General features: G+C 46.8%; 1 protein-coding gene across 1 annotated transcript in view; it reads left to right on the forward strand.

Annotated features, from left to right (window-relative positions):
• Adcy9 (adenylate cyclase 9) overlaps positions 1–17574 on the forward strand; it is a 72929-nt gene that overhangs the window by 43152 nt on the left and 12203 nt on the right. Inside the window, exons 3-7 of the mRNA XM_013011221.1 lie at positions 7906–8010; positions 9031–9248; positions 11387–11489; positions 14557–14765; positions 16579–16738. Of these exons, the coding sequence (XP_012866675.1) occupies positions 7906–8010; positions 9031–9248; positions 11387–11489; positions 14557–14765; positions 16579–16738 (795 nt within the window). The remainder of the gene's footprint in view (positions 1–7905; positions 8011–9030; positions 9249–11386; positions 11490–14556; positions 14766–16578; positions 16739–17574) is intronic.

Consider the following 17574-nt stretch of genomic DNA (forward strand, 5'->3'; position numbering starts at 1 on the left):
CGACAGACCAAAAAAAAAAAAAAAAAAAGATCTGCCCTTCAGTAAGAGATTTTATTGTCGTTTTTGTGCCAGGATTGGGGCTTGAACTCAGGGCCTGAGCACAGTCCCTCTCTTCCACTTGAGCCACTTCTGACTTTTTGCTGGTTAATTGGAGATAATGGTCTCTCAGATTTGTCTCTCCAAGCTGACTTCATATCACTATTCTCAGATCTCAGTCTCCTGAGAATCTAAGATTACAGGCATAAGCCACCAGTGCCAGGCTTAATGTAGTACAATGCAAAATGAGAGTTGTGTGTTTCCTTTTGGGTGGATTTAGCCTACAAACTTGCCATGCCTCACACTCAGGGCACTAGTTTGCTGCCTTGGCGATATAATCTGCATTAAGGTTAGCTATTCCAGCATGCTAGAATCCCACCTAATTCTCCTCATCCTTTACCAAGCTCTGTTGGCTCCTCCTGGAATCAGGCTGTTTCCTTTGCTGCTGAAGTCTCATTTTAGAGAGTGAATTACCTGTAGCCTTCCGACCCTATTTTCTTGTCCTCCCCTGCCTTGCTGAAGAGGCCTGGTGGAAGGCAGTGTTTCTCTAAGTAACTAGTTTCTCAGTGTGGACTCTGGGGAGGGAGGCAGGATGGTGTTAAGCCCTAAAAGGGGCTCTGTGGTCAAATGAGTCTGAGAAATTCTGTATTAAACAGTCCACAAAAGAATTACTACAGGGTTTCTTAGAGCCCTTAGTAGGCAGCAGGAGTTGCAGTCGCCAACAAGGGCAGGTAATGTGCAGCATTCTTAGGCCTCTTTGAGTACAGATGTCTTCTCTGAACATCACCTTGCTGTGGATGACACTGTCTGAGAATGTGAAGTGGAAGGAGCTTCATTCCAAGGACTGAGAATTAAGGGGAGGTGTTTAGGAAGCAGTCATCCTGGGCTTCTATGCCCAGCCTGTTCCTGGCTAATGATATAGATTTGTCCCCATGGTGATGACTTAGAAGTGACTGTCCTGTTTTCAAAATGCTCATACTTACCCTGTGAAATCACTAGCCTTAGGAACTATCTTTTTGGGCTAGGAATGTGGCTTAGTGGTAGAATGCTTCCCAAGCATGCGTGAAGCCCTTGGTTCTATTCCTCAGTACCACATACACAGAAAAAAAAAAAGGGTGTGTGTGTGTTTCTGTGGCTTAAGGGGTACAGTGCTAGCCTTGAACAAAAAGAAGCTCAAGGACAGTGACCAGGTCCTGAGTTCAAGCCCCAGGACTGGCACAAAAGAAAAAAGGAACCATCTTTTTGTGACAGTCTGCGTGCGTGTGTGTGTGTGTGTGTGTGTGTAGTTGTGTGCGTGTGTGTGTGTATGCATGCATTCACATGTGCATGGAAGGACTGAAGTTTGAACTCAGGACCTTGTGCTTGCTAGGCAGGTGTCCTACCAGTTGAGCCATGCCACCAGCCCCGTATGGCTTTTTGAACCATACTAAATAAATAACACTTTTTTTTTTTGGTCAGTCATGGGGCTTGAACTCTGGGCTTGTACACTGTCCCTGCGCTCTTCAGCTCAAGGAGAGCACTCTACCGCTTGAGCCACAGCACCACTTCCGGTTTTCTAGTGGTTTATTGGAGATAAGAGTCTCACTGACTTTCCTGCACAGGCTGGCTTTGAACCGTGATCCTCAGATCTCAGCCTCCTGAGTAGCTAGGATTACAGGCATGAGCCACTGGCACCGGCTAAATACCACTTCTTTTACCTCCTTGTATCTATATGTAAAATTATGAATAGGCTCAGTGGGCTCAGTATGAGGGAATAGAGGGCATTCTAGCTTATTATAGAAATTGAAAAGATAATAAGCTTGTATTTTGTATATATACTTTCATATATATATATATATATGGTTTAGAAATTAAGGAAGCATTTGTTATAAGTAATAAAACTGATAAAGGTGATGAGTGTACACCTGTGAACCATTGATGTATATATTTCAAAGTGGTCTGGCTGCTGTCTCAGAAATATACTTGTAAAGTAAGTTTGTTTTTAAAGACATTTCAAATTGTACCTATAGTTTTAGTCTTACGGGTTTCCTTCTGTGAGGAGAAAGCAGGTCAGATACAAATTGACCTTTTTTTTTTTTTTTTTGCCAGTCCTGGGGCTTGAACTCAGGGCCTGTCCACTGTCCCTAGCTTCTTTCTCTCAAGGCTAGCACTCTACCACTTGAGCCACAACACCAGTTCCTGCTTTTTGTTTATGTGATACTGAGAACCCAGGGCTTCATCATGCTAGGCAAGCACTTTACCACTAAGCCGCATTCCTAGCCCAAATTGACCTCTTCTTCATAGAAGATTTCTAGTAATAGATGTGGAGCAATGAGAGTAATAGAAAAATCATCAATCCCGTGTGATCTGGGAGATGATCACTGCAGGTGATCCAGGAAGCTCAAATGAATGGATAAAAATTTCAGAAAAAGCCGGGTGCTGGCAGCTCACGCCTGTAACCCTAACTATTCAGGAGGCTGAGATCTCAGGATCATGGTTCAAAGCCAGCCCGGGTAAGAAAGTCCATGAGATTCTTTATCTCCAATAAACCATTAGAAAACCAGAAGTGGTACTGGGGCTCAAGTGGTAGAGCACTAGCCTCGAGCTGAAGAGCTGAGGGACAGCGCCCAGGCCCAGAGTTCAAGCCCCACAACCGACAAAAAAAAAGTTCAGAAAAAAAAATTTTTCAGAAAAAAACAGGATACTTACATCACCTTAAGGCATGATTCCCATCTCAAATACTTATTAGTTATAACAGGAAGCACAGTACTTTTTAATGGGAAGACCCAGCAGAACCTGCTTCTAGCAGATGGTCAAGGTGAGTGTTGATGAGATAGGTAGACAGCGAGTACCCGGATGTGGTGAGCTGAGGAAGCTGCCTCAGCTCAGAGGACTTCTACCCCCAATCCCAAAGCCTGGTCTAAAAGGCCTCGTACCGACGAAAAAGCATCAGCCAGACCCAAGTCGAGAGTGTTCTATAAAACAACCAGGATGTTTCACAAGTGTCAAGTCACAAAAAACAAGGAGAAATAGAGGATCTGTCACATTAGAGGGAGACAAAGGAGACATGATCCTGCGTGTGGTCCCAGAATAGAAAAGGACATTAGGGAAACTAGGTATATCTGGATAAAGCCAACAGCTTTCTGTAGTGCTAATAGCTATATTCTGTCATACATGGTAAAGAATCATTGTAAATTTGTTCTACACGCTCTTAGCCACTGGTGTAAGTTAAAATGATTTCTTAGAAAAATGAATCCATTAAAATATGAAAAGATATTATTATTTAACTGGTGTCATTAGGTTATGTGGTGGTATGCATGTGAATTTCCCACAGAACTATTTTTTTTTTGGGGTCCAGTTGTGGGGCCTGAACTCTGGGCCTGGGCGCTGTCCCTCAGCTCTTCAGCTCAAGGCTAGCGCTTTACCACTTGAGCCACAGCACCACTTCCGGCTTTTTTCTTTTGCTTATGTGGTGCTGAGGAGTCGAACCCAGGGCCTCAAGCATATAAGGCAAGCACTCTACCACTGAGCCACCTTCCCAGCCCAGAACTATTTTTTTTTAATTTTTAACTTTTTTTTTTTTTTGCCAGTACCAGGGTTTGAACTCAGGGCTTTGCACTCTTGCTCTGCTTTTTAATTAATGACTGGTACTATAACACCTGATCCATGCCTCTGCTTCCAGCTTTTTGTGGTTTATTCAAGATAAGATTCTCAAGGCTTTGTCTGCCCAGGCTGTCTTCAAACCTTTGATTCTTAGACCTCAGCCTGCTGAGTTGCTAGCATTAAAGATGTGAGCCATCTGTGCCTGGCTTAAGATGTGAGCCATCTGTGCCTGGCTTCATTTTAATTTTGTGATGGGATATTTCCGTAGCATAGTAATACTGTCCTTGCTTTTGTCTGTTGAATCTAATCTAATCCATTCTTGACTTGGATTTTCATGACCGGACTCAATTTTTTAAGTCCATTTATAAAGTAGTGTTAAAAAAATCAGAGGAAACCAGAGCTTGATTCTACCCAATGTGGCTTTGAGGTCTTGTGTCTGTGAATTTTACAAGTGTGTGTGGTTTTGCCTCCATCTGTAGGCTGTCTACTTTCTGTTCTTAACAGGTTCTAGGATGCCTTTCTTTTTCTGTGATAATTACTGCTTCTATTTTTTTTAAAACAGAAATCATCTATTTTGAAGTGTTCCTGCCTGTTCCGAATCCATCTGGCCCTGACTCATTGGTCACATAGTCGAGTCTAGTGACCTGTGTCCCATGTGTGACTGACTGTAGGGGAGAGAGAGCCTCATGTATGGTTAGGGTTAAAGGCTCTGATGCCTGCACTAAAATTTTTCTGCTTTCTGTTATGGCAATTCCCTTATCTTTTTTGCCTCAGATTCCTCCTACATAAAACAAGACTATCCAGCCAGGCACTGGAGGCTCACGCCTGTAATCCTAGCTACTCAGGAGGCTGAGATGTGAGGAGGGAGGTTCAAAGCCAGCCCAGGCAGGAAATTCCCATGAGACTCTTATCTCCAATTAACTACCAGAAAACGGAAGTGGCGCTGTGGCTCAAGTGGTAGAGTGCTCACCTTAAGCTGAAGAGCTCAGGGACAGCGCCCAGGCCCAGAGTTCAAGCCCCACACCTGACCAAAAAAAAAAGAAAACAAGACTAATCATAATGCCTGTATCATAAACTGGTACACATGAAGAGATTAGAGTGGTGCTCAGTATTGGAATGCCAGCATTACCATTGCCCGCAATACCCAACGTGATTTCATGCTGCCTGTAATATTGGTTCACCTTGCCAACTAGCCGTGTTCAGTGCACTAACCAGGCAAAGCCAGAACATGACTGATGTTTCCTTCCCCAAGAGGCTTCCCGGCTCCCTCTTGTGACAGTTATGAAGAGGAACAACTATTAGTTACAGAATTATTTGTCTTGCAATGAGAAATAGCCTTGGAGAAAAAGAAAAACTATTTTATCACTCTATGTATTCACCCTACTCTATGCCTATATTAAAATGTGTTTACAACAAACACAGATGTGTTAGAGAAATACTTGTAATCTTCCCTTCAGAGCCCATATCCACAGAAGGGGCTGAGGCACAGCTAGTCTGGGAAAATGTAGAGTTTGCGCTTGAGTAGTCTCCAAAGAATCTTAAGTTACCCAGACAACAGCCAGCAAACACCTTGGCCTATTGAGTATGCTGTTTGGATGGATCTTAGGAACTTCTTTTGATATCATTGTAGAGGACTTTAGAGAACCAAGAGAGTATTGGTGGCTTGGGTCATTTCAGGGAATTGAGGTCCAGGAGTCCACAGTACCAGGATCATAGGGATCAATCCATAGTGTCAGCCTCCTCTGGAGTCTAGCTGGGCATGGTGTCGGGCACATTTGCTTCACTTCTCTACTGGGAGTTGAGAGGGTCACTCCGTGTGCTTGGTATTGGACTCTGTGTGTGCGCGCACGCGCGTGCATGTGTGGTTTGTTTGAGAAAATCAGTGTCCTCATAGACTCTTTCCTATGTTTTGAAGATTAACTCAGTTAATACCATGATTTAAGATCATTTTACTGTCATTAACAGCTAGAACACTTTAGCACTGTTAATCACTTTTTCAAGAATTATAAGCAGTTGTTACCTCTAGGAACTTCAGTTTACTAGATATACTAGTTGCTGATTTTGCAACTAGTATATATTTCCATACTCCAAATGAGTATAACTGTTTAAACTGAATTATATCAGATTCCAAAACTCTTGGATTTTTTTTTAAATAAGCTTCCACTACATAGCCCAGTTTGGCCTTTAACTTTCAATCTTCCTACCTTGGCCTCCTGAGTGCTAGGGTTATAGGCCTGTGCCCACCATGCCCAGAAGCGTTTCTGTTCTCTTATTTACTATAGCATAGGCCTGTGATCTAACTTGAGGTGTGATCTGAGTCATTTTCCTGCTGTCAAAATCATTTTATTGCTGGGAAAAAATGATTTTAAAAAATTCAACTTTCAGCTGGGTGCTGCTGGCTCACGCCTATAATCCTAGCTACTCAGGAGGCTGAGAGCTGAGGATCACGGTTCAAAGCCAGCCCGGGAAGGAAAGTCTGTGAGATCCTTATCTCCACTAAGTGGCACTGAGGCTCAGGAGATAGAGCGTTAGCCTAGAGCTGAAGAACTGAGGGACAGCGCCCAGGTCCAGAGTTCAAGTCCACAATGACAAAATGAAGTTCAAAAAAAATCAGCTTTCTAAAATAATGATTCCTACTCCTCTCTACAGTGTCTTCCAACATTTAAGACTTCCTACTGCAAGGAAATTGTCTCTCCTACTGTATGTAGTTTGTCATCTTTGTTAAAAATGGAAAGTTTCTATCCCAACAACAATTCTTAGACTGCTGGGCCACATTATCAATAATAACAAATCAATTAAGGATATGCCAGGTGCAGTAGCTATGCTAGGCTATATACATACCTGTTTCATTTAATCTTTAAGACATATCTATCTCCAATAAGGCTACTTAGGAGGCTGAGGCCTGAGAGAATTGAAGTTCAAAGCCAGTACAGGCAGAAACGTAAGACTTTTTGCTTAATCTTCAGTTAATCAACAAAAAGTTATGCTGGGGGAATGGGTTAAGTGGTAGAGCACCAGTTATGAACAAGAAATCAGGGCAAGAGCCTGAGGGCCGGAGTTCAAGCTCTGGCACTAGCAAAAATGAAAATGTTTCCACTCTCATCTCCTGGATGGTGGGACAGATGTGAGTAGGTCTCCAGGATAGTAATTGAGCTGAGACTTACTGCCTGGATTGTGAGAAGTAACACGGCCTTGCTCTTTCTACTATACCTGTCAGCTCTGAGTTTTACCTGCTAATTCCTACAGACTGAATAAATTCCTAGTTCTGTCAGGGTGAACCTCTTGAACCTCTTTCAGCCTGACTTAAGAGAATAGCTTTTGTCAGTGAGTGCTCAAAAACCCAAGCTTGGCATTCCTGAGCCAGTTAGTGGCCAATTTGTTTACTTAGTAACCTCTTTGTTTAGATATGATTCACATACAATGAAACTGACCCTCTAAAGTGTACAATTCAGTGGGTTTCGGTATATCTTCAAGATAGGGCGGCCATCACCAGGGTTACTTTGGAACACAGTTACTTCATCACTACTAAGAAAGCCTGTGTCCATCCATGAGGCAGCTCCAGCAAAAGGCTGTATGGACAGCAGGAACTTGTTTTTCATGAGGCTTGAGGTGGGGAAGTCCAGATTTAATGTCCGGTGAGGTTCCACTTTATAGTTCATAGATGGCTGCTTCTTTCAGGATGGAAGTGACAGGGATTCTCTGGGTCTCTTGTAAAGCTAGTAACCCACTTCCTTGGGGCTCGACTTTGCCACCTAATCATCTCTCCAAGCCCCTGAGTCTAATGCCATCATCATAGGAATTAGGGCTTCTCCATGAAATCACTCTCTACCCCTCCTCCCCCTCCCCCTGGCCAGCCACTATTAATCTGCTTTATGTCTCTGTGGGTCCTCCTTTTCTGGACATTTCCTATACATTTTTCACTGTGTTCAGTCAGTCTCAATAAGCTCAAGGTTCACCCATATTATCACATGTCTGTATGTCATTGTTTTTTCACTGCTGAATACTATTCCCTTGTATGAAAGCCCACTATTTGTCCATCCATTCATCAGTCAGTTGACACCGGAGTTTCCACTCTGCTGGTGTGGACGGTGCTGTTCTGCATGTTGACAGATGGAGTCTCATGTCTTTCTACTTCACTTTGCCGGTTTGCTCTCAGCTCCTCCTTGGTAGTTCAGTAAGCCTTCGGTTTGGTCAGAGGATTTCTGGGCACAGCAAGTTGCAACCATAGCGGGTGTGTTGGGAGTGTGCATTGCAGTCAGTGTTCCTACGCCTGTGCTTTTCTCACAGACTTGCCCTTCATGTGGAATCACATTTGCTCCCAAAACTGAAGCTGGTGCAGAAGGAGGAGCTGTACAAAATGGCTGTCAAGACGAGCCCAAGGCCAGCACCAAGGTAACAAGCTCATGGCTGTTGTTCCTGTCAGTTCCTCTCCTGGCGCATCCACCTAAGGTGACATTCCTGTCTCGTCAACTTCTTAGTTCTGAGTGTAACTCAGAACTGCCTTCTAGTCTGGGTGTTGAATAGACCAGTGAAGGGTATGCGGGAGGGGCTGGGCAGAGCATGGGGTACAGCATGCCGAAGGCACTGTGGGGGTGGAAGTGTGGGCAGAAGGGGGAGTCGGTGCTGACCCTGGTGCAGTAGCATGATTACATGCTAAACTAGCCATTGGCTTTGACACCTCTGGGTGGGAGTGGGGAAGTGGATTAGTGGGCTGGAAGCTGGATTCAACTTAAGGTAGAGTACAGAGGTGCAGAGAGAACAGAGGTCTCCTCCAGTGACCCCTGAAAGAGACACAGAGGCAGGTTTAGCAGCAGGGAGGCTCCCTGGGAAATGGGGCTTGGAGATCCGGCAGGGCTGGAGTGGAAAACAGGGTAAAAGCCTGAGAGCTTCAGGAAAGCCTCTGCGGCTGCCTCTCAGGAAGGCCCTGGGCTCTCTGTCATTCACTCCCCACCCCAGCATCCGCCAGAGAACGTGTGTGTGCTGGTCAGCCTCGTCTCTCAGAACATAAGCCCCAACTAGCCATCCGCCTGCTCCCCAGTGTCACATCAGCAGCCTGGGCTTCCTGTCCTTGAACCCCTTCTTGTGCCCCCCCAGAGGTCCCACGGACCTTCTTCCAATCCCTAGAGCCCCAGTGCTGTGGTAAGCAAACTTCTGGATCTCAGCCCTATCACTGGCTCTTTCCACAGCCTCCCTCTCCTGACTCTGCTGGCTGCCTGACCAGTAAGGAAGGCTTTTCCCTAAGGTGAATTCACCAAGAAACAGGTTGATAGAGATGTAGACTGATTTCTGGGGAGGGGGAACCTGCACAAGCGAAGGGCCAGGGCTGCAGCGTGGCAGAGGGGCACGTGGGCTCAGGCTGGCTCAGCTCCCTGCTTCACTCCCCACGCTGGCCTCCTCTCTGTCTTGAGGCAGGTCTCAGGAGGGCCCAGCTCCAAAACCCAGAATGGACTTCTGAGCCCCCCTCAAGAGGAGAAGCTTACCAACAGCCAAACCTCCTTGTGCGAGATCCTTCAGGAAAAGGGGCGGTGGGCAGGTGTGAGCTTGGACCAGTCAGCCCTCCTCCCACTGAGGTTCAAGAACATCCGTGAGAAAACCGATGCCCATTTTGTGGATGTCATCAAAGAAGACAGGTAAGGCCCGGCCATCAAGGGTGGAGGTCCGAAGAAGCTCCTCCCTCTTCCTGAACTGCCTTATCCGCACATCTGCCCTCATCTCTGATATGCTACGTCATAGTTCTGCTGGGGAGGTACAGGCACACACCAGTAGATTTTTAATGTCTTCTTAGTCTTTCCTCTGCATTCCTTCGCTTCAAATGAAGAAATCTTGCAGTAGAGGTCATCTCTCTCTTCTCATTCCTTACATTGTAGTTGTTGCATGGATTACATTATTAAACCCTCAACTTGTAACCCCAACCTCTGAGTGATCTTGAGTTGGTCTCTGTTGGTTGCTTTTCTTCTGTTGAATATAATCGTGTTTTACAAATTCTCTGTATGACTACTAACTTTGGATTGTGTCACAGACATTGCGCATGGCGTTTGCAAGGTCTAAATCTTGTTGATGTTCTTCTGAAGAGTATCCGTTTTTGTTTCAGCAGGCGAACATGGTCACTCTGTTCTTTTAGATTTAACTGGGTTGCTTGGAGTCAGCCATGCATGTGCATATATCACAGAGCAGCTGAGATTTGAGCAGAGTTGAATCTGGAGCCCATGGTTCTTTCACTTCTGGAATCTATAACCTCATTCTCCCTGTGGTCACCCCAAGCTGTATTTTCTAGCTTCTTAAGCCAGTTTGACTGTGGTTTCCCCTCCCCTCCCACTCCTACCTCTTCTCTCTTTCTCTTTCTTTCATTTCTCTTCTCATCTGTCTATTTCTCCTCTCTCTTTTCCTTAACTTTTCTTCCACTTTCCTCTTTCCTTTTCCCTTTCCCCTTCCATTCCTTCTCCTTTCATTCTTCTCCTCACTTCTTCCTTTCCTTTCTTTCCCCAGAATCTTGTTATGTAGAACAGGCTGGCCTAGAACTTGTGTTCCTCCTGCCTCAGCCTCCCAAGTACTCAATCACAGGTGCACCTCATACCCAAATCCAAGACTAGGGCTCTTCTATCTGAGTGTTAGCCACCCTTCCCTCAAATGGTGCTGACTGATGTCTACCTTCAGTCCACAGACAACAAAAACGAACATGGAAACCTACCTGATACCGCTCCCTTCTCCCCAGGGTGCACCCTCCTCTCTGTTCTCTGCTCACCCTGGTCTCTGTTCTGGCAGATGTAAGGGGGGTTGTTTGTTTGTTTGCTAGTTTACAGTTGTTGTGTGGTCTGTGAGATGATTGGTCCAAAATAAGCTGTCTTCCCCAATTCCCAAAAGCAGAACCTCCTTGTGTGAACTCTGAATCCCCACAGCTGCTCTGTGGTTTCCCCTCTGTCTATATTTCCTGAGTGGAAGAGAAAGGAGAGAGCCAACATCAGGGGACAGAATTTTCCCTCCTATGACCCTGAGAAGGTTGTAAGTTATTGCACACTTGTCACAGAAAAGAGAGTCCATCCTGCAGCAAGAAAAGGAGTGTACCTACAGACTCCTACTGTGTGTCAGGTGCAGGCTAGACTCCTTACATTTTATCTGACTTCATGCTAATAGTCACTGTGTGCCATAACTATATTTGACTTCTGAAATCACATCAGCATTCCTTTAATTTTCTAGTCATTTTCTGTAACATAAAAGGGTCTTACTGTTTGTTGGCAATTCATAAAAGAATGAGTCACATAAAGCATATTTGATTTCTCTATTAAAATGGTTGAACTTTATAATTTTTCAGTTTCACACACAATCTGTGTATGTGACAACAGCACTACAATTACACTAACTAAACACCATTTGCAGTAGCAACCTGTTAGCTTGTACAGTCGTAATTACTGTCAGTACAGGACAGCCCATTCTGAACTGTTTTCTCTTGAAGTCTCCAAGTCAGTATAAGTATCCTTAGTGCAGACGTCTGCCCATTCTTTTCACTGTCTTCTAATTCTTTCAGAGAGGAGTATGTGCTCAATCGCACGGTCTAGTGGTATGATTGAGGTGGTCATTCTGCAATAGAGGTAAAGCAGCACATGTGGTTGATATCTAGACTTTCCAGAGAAAGGGATCTACAAGGTATGGTGAATCTGGTCACATATTGGCTTCCACAGGCAGCTTTTGGGATGTGCTCTGTGAGTGACATTTACGTTGCTGATTGTGATCTTCTGATAAGTTGATCAGCTACATTTGTTGTATCTTCTAGCCTGATGAAAGATTATTTCTTCAAGCCACCTATCAATCAGTTCAGCCTGAACTTCCTGGATCAGGAGCTGGAACGATCCTACAGGACCAGCTACCAGCAAGAGGTGAGTTTTCCCTGTGTCTGCTCATCAGAATCTCCCAGACACTTGAGCCAGCCACTGTTTGTTTTCTGCTTCAGCAAGTAACAAGAAAATGAAGGCTTGTTTGGGTTTCTCATCATCAGTAAGCATCAAGTTGCAACTATAGGTAAATTTATCTCTGCAGAGGGGAAAAAAATCCAATGCATTCTGCAGTCCTTTATCTTAAAGTTGACCTTCATTGTCATCAGACCTTTTCCTCCGCAGCTGGTGTCTCTGGCCCTGTGGAGGTCTCCAGTTCTTAAGCTGCTCTCTTCTCCAAATAGTGTTCTTGTTGGTTTGTGGTTTTGTTTTGCTTTGTTTTCATGCAGAAAAAGAGTTTATTGGGGGGAGCCAACTGCAGGTCCACACAAGATGGAGGCACACAGAGACAGAGGGGTGGGAGAAAGAGAAAGAGAGAAGAGAGTGTTGTTTTGTCCCCTTGAAATGGGCCCAAGAGCTCAGCAGGCCTTGACCTTGTTCCACAGCGCCCTCTAGCCAGCAGTGCCTGACTGTGGTCCTCTGCCTCATAGTCACTCCTCATTTTCCCCACGGAGCCCTCACTGGCCCCAGCTGGATTTTACTTCCCCTGTGTCCCTTTTCTTCTTTGTGTGTACCCCACGTTGGAGTCCTATATGATATTTAGATCTTGTCTCTTCCTTCTCCGTGCTCTTCCAGCATCCAGCACGGCTCCCATACCCAATGAGCTCAGCTAGGTCCTTGGGAGGAGTAAGGACAAGAATGTGGAGCCTGGTTGATGTTCGAAGCCGGAGATGCCAATGTTCTTTCTCCAAGCTCAAACTTAGCGAGAGCATTCCAGAGGCAAAAGAACATACCTACACAAATCAAGGACCCAAAGCACTTCCAACTAAATTCCATTTTCCCATTCTGCAGGACTTTGCGTCTGTTATGTTCAGACATTGTGAACAAGACAGAGCCAGTCTGTGCCTCCAGGCAGAGGAGGGGCCAACTTCTCTGTTAACTCCCCAGGGACACTGAACAAGACTTAACATGAGCTAATCAGTCCTTCAGTGGACTCTTGAATAGGCCATTTGGTGGCCAGTGAGGCAAAACATGATTTCACCTAACCTTCACAACCCGTTAAGGAAGCCAGTGATTACTATCCTTATTTTACCAAAGATAAAGCCAAGGCTAAGAGAAGTAAAATAGGTGACCCACCCATAAGTATAGTTGGATGCCAGTCTATCTGAGTTCAAGGCCAGGCATCTCAACCAGCTTGTCACCACCCCCCTAGTCACCAAACACTTTCTGAGCCTCTGGGCTGCCCGGATGGTTCTGTGTGCTGAGACAGGGAAAAGAAGGGTACACTGACAGGGCAGCAGAGATGATAATACAGAGCCACAGGTCCCATAGTGCCCTGTGAGCAGACAGCAAGGCATCGGCCCCAGACGGAGGGCCCAGACGTGGTAACTCCTCAGCCCACGTTAGTAGGAGGACAGCAACTAACCAGTGAAGGAAGAGCGACATTCCAGAGGGAGGAACGAGCCCCTGCAGCCCTTAGAGACACAAGAGAGACTGGTGTGTCCAGCAAGTCAAGTTGCCTCTGAGGGGCAGTGGTGAATGCATGGCAGGAGGTGGACTGCTTGTGCTGCACATGTGCCAAAGACCAGAGCTAGTGATTGGAGTGAGAGGTGGCTCTATCCCGTTGTATCTGATGAAGATCGTGTGGGGAGTAGATAGACAGATGGGGAGCTGTTGCTGAGGACAGGGCAGTCCACATGCTCAGCATGGTGTTTTTCATGCAAACTTTTCCATCCACAAAGTACAGGCACAAGTATTATCCCTGTTTCCAAAAGGAGACCAAGGCAGGGGGAGGTACAAGACATTACAGAAAATAATCCAGGCTGTGAGCTTGGGCCGGTCCAGCTTTGGGATCAGGGCTGACCAGTAGCCTCAACCCCATATCTGAGCTTCCCCCTTCTCCTATCTCACCCAGCTCTTGGGGGTCTGGCTGGAGCTGGGACACCAGAGCCAGTGTGTCCTGAAGGGAACATGCACCAGATGCAAGACTTGTTACGTGCCCTGCCCTTCCCGTGCACCTCTAGCCTCACCCAAACTGAGCCCTGCTTGGGGCAGGCAGAAAGTTGGAAGGCATCTCCAGTGATTTACTGCTATCTTCCTTCTCACCAGAACCCATGTCCCAGGAGGACCCCCAGGAAGGAGTTAGGAGTCAGTTTATCTGACTCCTTGTTTGCTGTGTGACCTTGGGGGATCCTTGGCCTCCTTGTGCATATGTTGAGTGAGATCAGGAGCATTTCCTCCTGTAACCTGTTCAGAGCACAGAGATCATGACCCTGTTCGGCCCACGCAAAGACTAGAATTAGTTGTCTCAGATCTGTTAGTGCCGTGGCTATTTCCTCCTGGCTTAATTCCCTACCAGCCCTAGCATGCCTTTTTATTACATTTGACACGCCCTCCTGCAAGTCCTGTTGCTGTCTCTCCCACCATTAGACTACAAGCTCCCCACAGGTATCATTTCATGTACACCAGCACACACTTGGCGAGGCAGGCAGGCTCCTGCATGGAGATTTCATTTCTGACAGCCATGCGCTCCCATTCCACCTCTCTGGGAGCTATCCTCTGTGGCTGCTCACATCCTCACCTGTCTCTGGGAGCTATCCTCTGTGGCTGCTCACATCCTCACCTGTCTAATCCGGTATTTACATCCCTTGAATCTGGGAGCCCATCCTTCTGTGGAGACTTCTGTATTTGCTGCCATTTTCCTTTTACAGATGTGGACTCACTAACTGCCAGGCAGTAACTCATCATTCAAGATCAATATTTGGTATCTCTGTAAGATAGAGTGGACTGGTTGATAATCAGCTGCTGTATGACCCTGGGAAAGCTGCTTAACTCTCTGTGCCTTAGCTTCCTCTTTGTTAAATCAAGCAACAGCAAGGAGATGGTGTGTCTCCAACACCTACCAGCCTGTGTCTCATCTAGAGTAGGCAGGCACTCAGTAATTGTTGCTATTTTCCCTGTAAACAGTGGTCCCTGGTCACATCAGTTCATCCCAGTCTCCTGCTCCAAACAGGTCATAAAGAATTCTCCTGTGAAGACATTCGCCAGTGCCACCTTCAGCTCCCTCCTGGATGTGTTTCTGTCCACAACAGTGTTCCTGATTCTCTCCATCACCTGCTTCCTGAAGTATGGGGCCACTGCCACGCCTCCCCCACCAGCTGCCCTTGCTGTCTTTGGAGCAGACCTGCTGCTGGAGGTGCTGTCCCTGGTCGTATCCATCAGGTGAGTGCCAGCCCCAGGGCTGCTCTGCAGTGCTTAGCCTTTAGCTCCCTCTTCTGGCTCCTGACTGCAACACAATGGCCAGGAGTCTGGAGCCAGCTGTCCCTCTGAGCTTCTCTCCAGGTATTTGGTTTCATTTCTGCTCCACAGCACCCTTTTCACAGATGCTAGCCCTCATCATAGTCAGACTGTTTGCTAGAGAAGGTGGGTTCCCTCCACAGCCCCTCTGCCACCACCACATCCCTGGATCCCCTAAATTAGAGGGTAAACGGGAGAAGCAAAAAGACAGGAAATGATGGAGGAAGAAGGACACAGGGAGCAAACATCCCAGGAAGGCCCCCAGTATTTTCTCCTCCGCTTCCAACTGCTGGCCTACCCCAACTCAACAGCTCCTCACTCAGTCAAGACCTACCCTCTCTCATCTGAGATTCCCAGCCCATACACTCAGCTGCCTGCTCTTCATAAAACCAATTTTATCACATTAATATTGCCCTCCTGAGATACAACCTACCTCCTAGAAAACACAGCTGCAAAAATAGAAGAATGCTGTCTCTGGCTGAATGCTAGTGGCTCACGCCTGTAATCCCAACTACTCAGGAGGATGAGATCTGAGGATTGTAGTTGGAAGCCAACCTGAGCAGAAAATTCATGAGACTCTTATCTCAGATTAACCAGTAAAAAGCCAGAAATGGAGTCATGGATCAACTGGTAGAGTGCCAGCCTTGAGTGAAAAAGCTGCAGGAGAGCCCAAGGCCCTGAGTTCAAGCCCCAGTATCAGCACACACACACATACACACACACACACACACACACACACACATGATCTCTGTAATATTAAAGAGAAATGAAAGTCATTTAAGGGCTGGAAATGTGGCTCTACAATAGAACACCTGCCTAGCAAGCAAGAGGATCTGATTAATTGGAAAGGCATGAAAAGGAAAGGGAAATGGCAGAGGGGAGGGGAGGGGAGGAGAGGGAAGGGGAGAGAAAGAGAAAGGGAAAGGAAAAGAGAAAGAGAAGGAAAGGAAAGGGGATGCTTAAAATCTGCATTGCTTCACGGGATCCATGCCCTCTGGGCAACGACAAAGCTGTCTACGGTCTTCCCTCAGGACCCCGGGTGCAAATGTGATAGCTGGAAGCATGGGGTGTACAGTTAGTGGCCAGGACCGTGATGGTGTGACTTTCTGAAATGCGGAGCCACCCTTTGTGACCCAAACTAAACAAAAGACAGCCTTCACTTGGTTTACAAAGGAGTCACAGTCCCTTTAATACTTCACTGTTGGCACACAGAATGCAACTGGGCCCTAGGCTACAATGTTATCACCAGCTGCCAGGGCAGTTATGTGAGATGCGAGGTGGAGCTTCTCTGTGTGGCACTTGCCTGAGCCTGGCAGGGCACCTCCATCCCTGGCTTTAGCCCACTGGATGCCAGTAGCTACCCTCCTCTATTGTGGACCCGCAGATCACCTCTAGAGTGGCCCCATTCAGGATCTGCCATGGAAGCAGGTCGGAGCAGGGGACAGTGGTGGCAGCCCTGTAGTAGACTCTACTTGGGGTCTGTTACATGCTCTCTTGGACCCACAAAGGCATGAGCTTGGCTCTTGACAAGCACATTTTGACCACAGTGCATCAGGTGACCTTGTAAGTCAGGTGTGAGGAGCCAGAGCGAGGGCTGTTCATCTGCCTGTTCACACTGTGAGGGATGCGGAGCCCGTGGCACCCACTCCCCACTCCTAGGACAGCGGTCCAGGCACCGTGGCCTCAGTTCCGGAAGGCTGACCCATGGCTCCCCTGCTGCCTTCCTCTCCCGAGCCAGAATGGTGTTCTTCCTGGAGGACGTCATGGCGTGCACGAAGCGGCTCCTGGAATGGATCGCAGGGTGGCTCCCTCGTCACTGCATCGGGGCCATCCTGGTGTCCCTGCCTGCGCTCGCCGTCTACTCCCACATCACCTCTGAGTTTGAGACAAACATCCATGTGAGTAGCATCTGGCTGTATTGTCTCCACACTCTCCGGGATCCCTAACCTCCGGCTCACTCTCTTTAATCAAGCCTGCTTACTCAGGATTTAAAGACAATTTAAAGACAGCTCCCTCGAGAGCTGCACTACATCGAGGATTGTCACTGCCCTGCCCGGCTGGGCAAGGCAGGGTCTCCAGTAGCATAGGGTTTTCCCAGCGACATGGGCCTCCTTTACATTTCAAATCAGCTGGACAGTCCCTGCCTCTTCATAGTTCAACTTTGAATTTTTACCTCATAGCGGTACAAAAGCAAGCACAACACAAAAAAAAACATTCTGGGATTTTTTTTTTTATTTATTTATGTTGCCAGTGCTGAGGCTTGAACTCTGTGCCTGGGCACTGACCCAGAGCTGCTTTTGCTCAAGGCGAGCTCTCTACCATTTGAGCCACACCACCACTTCCAGCTTTTTCAAGTAGTTTATTGGAGGTAAGAGTCTCAGGGAGTTTCCTGCCCAGGCCGGCTTGGAACACAATCCTCAGATCTGACTCCTGAGTAACTAGGATGACAGGCACGAGCCATTGGCGCCTGGCTACAAACAACCATTCTGTACAGCATCCAATAGCCTACCTCAGGGAGTCAGTGCTTGTGAGATGACTGCCCAACTGTAATCTCACATAAGCTTTCTTGAGTGCAGTTAGGATGAGTTAGGCTAAGCTATAAAGCTTACGAATACAGATTAGGAATATTTTTTTTTAATTTTTTGGGTCCGGTCATGGGGCCTGAACTCTGGGCCTGGGCGCTGTCCCTCAGCTCTTCAGCTCAAGGCTAGCACTCTACCACTTGAGCCACAGT

The sequence above is a fragment of the Dipodomys ordii genome, unplaced genomic scaffold, assembly GCF_000151885.1.
Source record: "Dipodomys ordii isolate 6190 unplaced genomic scaffold, Dord_2.0 Scaffold14, whole genome shotgun sequence".
Lineage (NCBI taxonomy): Eukaryota > Metazoa > Chordata > Mammalia > Rodentia > Heteromyidae > Dipodomys > Dipodomys ordii.